The sequence below is a fragment of the Arachis duranensis genome, unplaced genomic scaffold (genome assembly GCF_000817695.3).
Source record: "Arachis duranensis cultivar V14167 unplaced genomic scaffold, aradu.V14167.gnm2.J7QH unplaced_Scaffold_158387, whole genome shotgun sequence".
Lineage (NCBI taxonomy): Eukaryota > Viridiplantae > Streptophyta > Magnoliopsida > Fabales > Fabaceae > Arachis > Arachis duranensis.
In genome coordinates, this window is record NW_026264191.1 from 1 (window position 1) to 870 (window position 870).

General features: G+C 42.1%; 1 protein-coding gene across 1 annotated transcript; it reads right to left on the reverse strand.

Moving 5' to 3' along the window:
- Nucleotides 1-6: 6 nt before the first annotated feature.
- On the reverse strand, nucleotides 7-336 carry LOC107472557 (uncharacterized; the record flags this gene model as incomplete). Its single annotated transcript, XM_016092072.1, has 1 exon — nucleotides 7-336. A coding segment is annotated over exon 1 (330 nt), but the record flags the coding sequence as incomplete, so codon positions are not given.
- Nucleotides 337-870: the final 534 nt, after the last annotated feature.

Consider the following 870-nt stretch of genomic DNA (forward strand, 5'->3'; position numbering starts at 1 on the left):
GGAGACCTTGGTGACAAGGAATGGTCCAGACCACCTTGATTTTAGCTTCCCTGGAAATAGCTTCAGCCTAGAATTGTAGAGTAATACTTTTTGTCCCTCTTCAAATTTCCTTGGGGCTATGTTGCTGTCATGCTTCTTCTTTGCTCTTTCTTTGTAAATTTTGGCATTCTCATAAGCTTCAGCTCTGAATTCTTCCAACTCTTGAATTTGCAACATCCTTCTTTCTCCAGCAGCTTTGCTGTCCAAGTTCAAGAGTTTCAAGGCCCAGAATGCCTTGTGCTCCAACTCCAGTGGCAAATGGCAAGCTTTTCCATATACTAGTTGGTAAGGAGACATTCCAATTGGTGTTTTGAAAGCTGTCCTATATGCCCAAAGAGCATCATCTAGCTTAATCGACCAGTCCTTCCTTGAAGCTCCCACAGTCTTTTCCAAGATTCTTTTGAGTTCCCTATTAGATATTTCTGCTTGCCCACTTGTCTGTGGATGGTATGGTGTGGCTACCTTGTGTTTGACTCCATATTTTAGAAGCAATGCCTCTAATGGTTTGTTGCAGAAGTGGCTTCCTCCATCACTGATGATTGCTCTTGGAACCCCAAAGCGGCAAAAAATGTGTTTTCTGAGGAAGTTCATGACTACCTTATTATCATTGGTTGGAGTTGCTATTGCTTCAACCCATTTGGAGACATAGTCTACTGCCACAAGAATGTAATTATTTGAGTATGAGGTGGGAAAGGGTCCCATAAAATCTATCCCCCATACATCAAACAATTCAAGTTCCAGAATGAATTGTTGTGGCATTTCATTTCTTCTTGGCAGGTTCCCCGCTTTCTGGCATTCATGACAGTGCTTCACTAGTTCCTTTGCATCTTT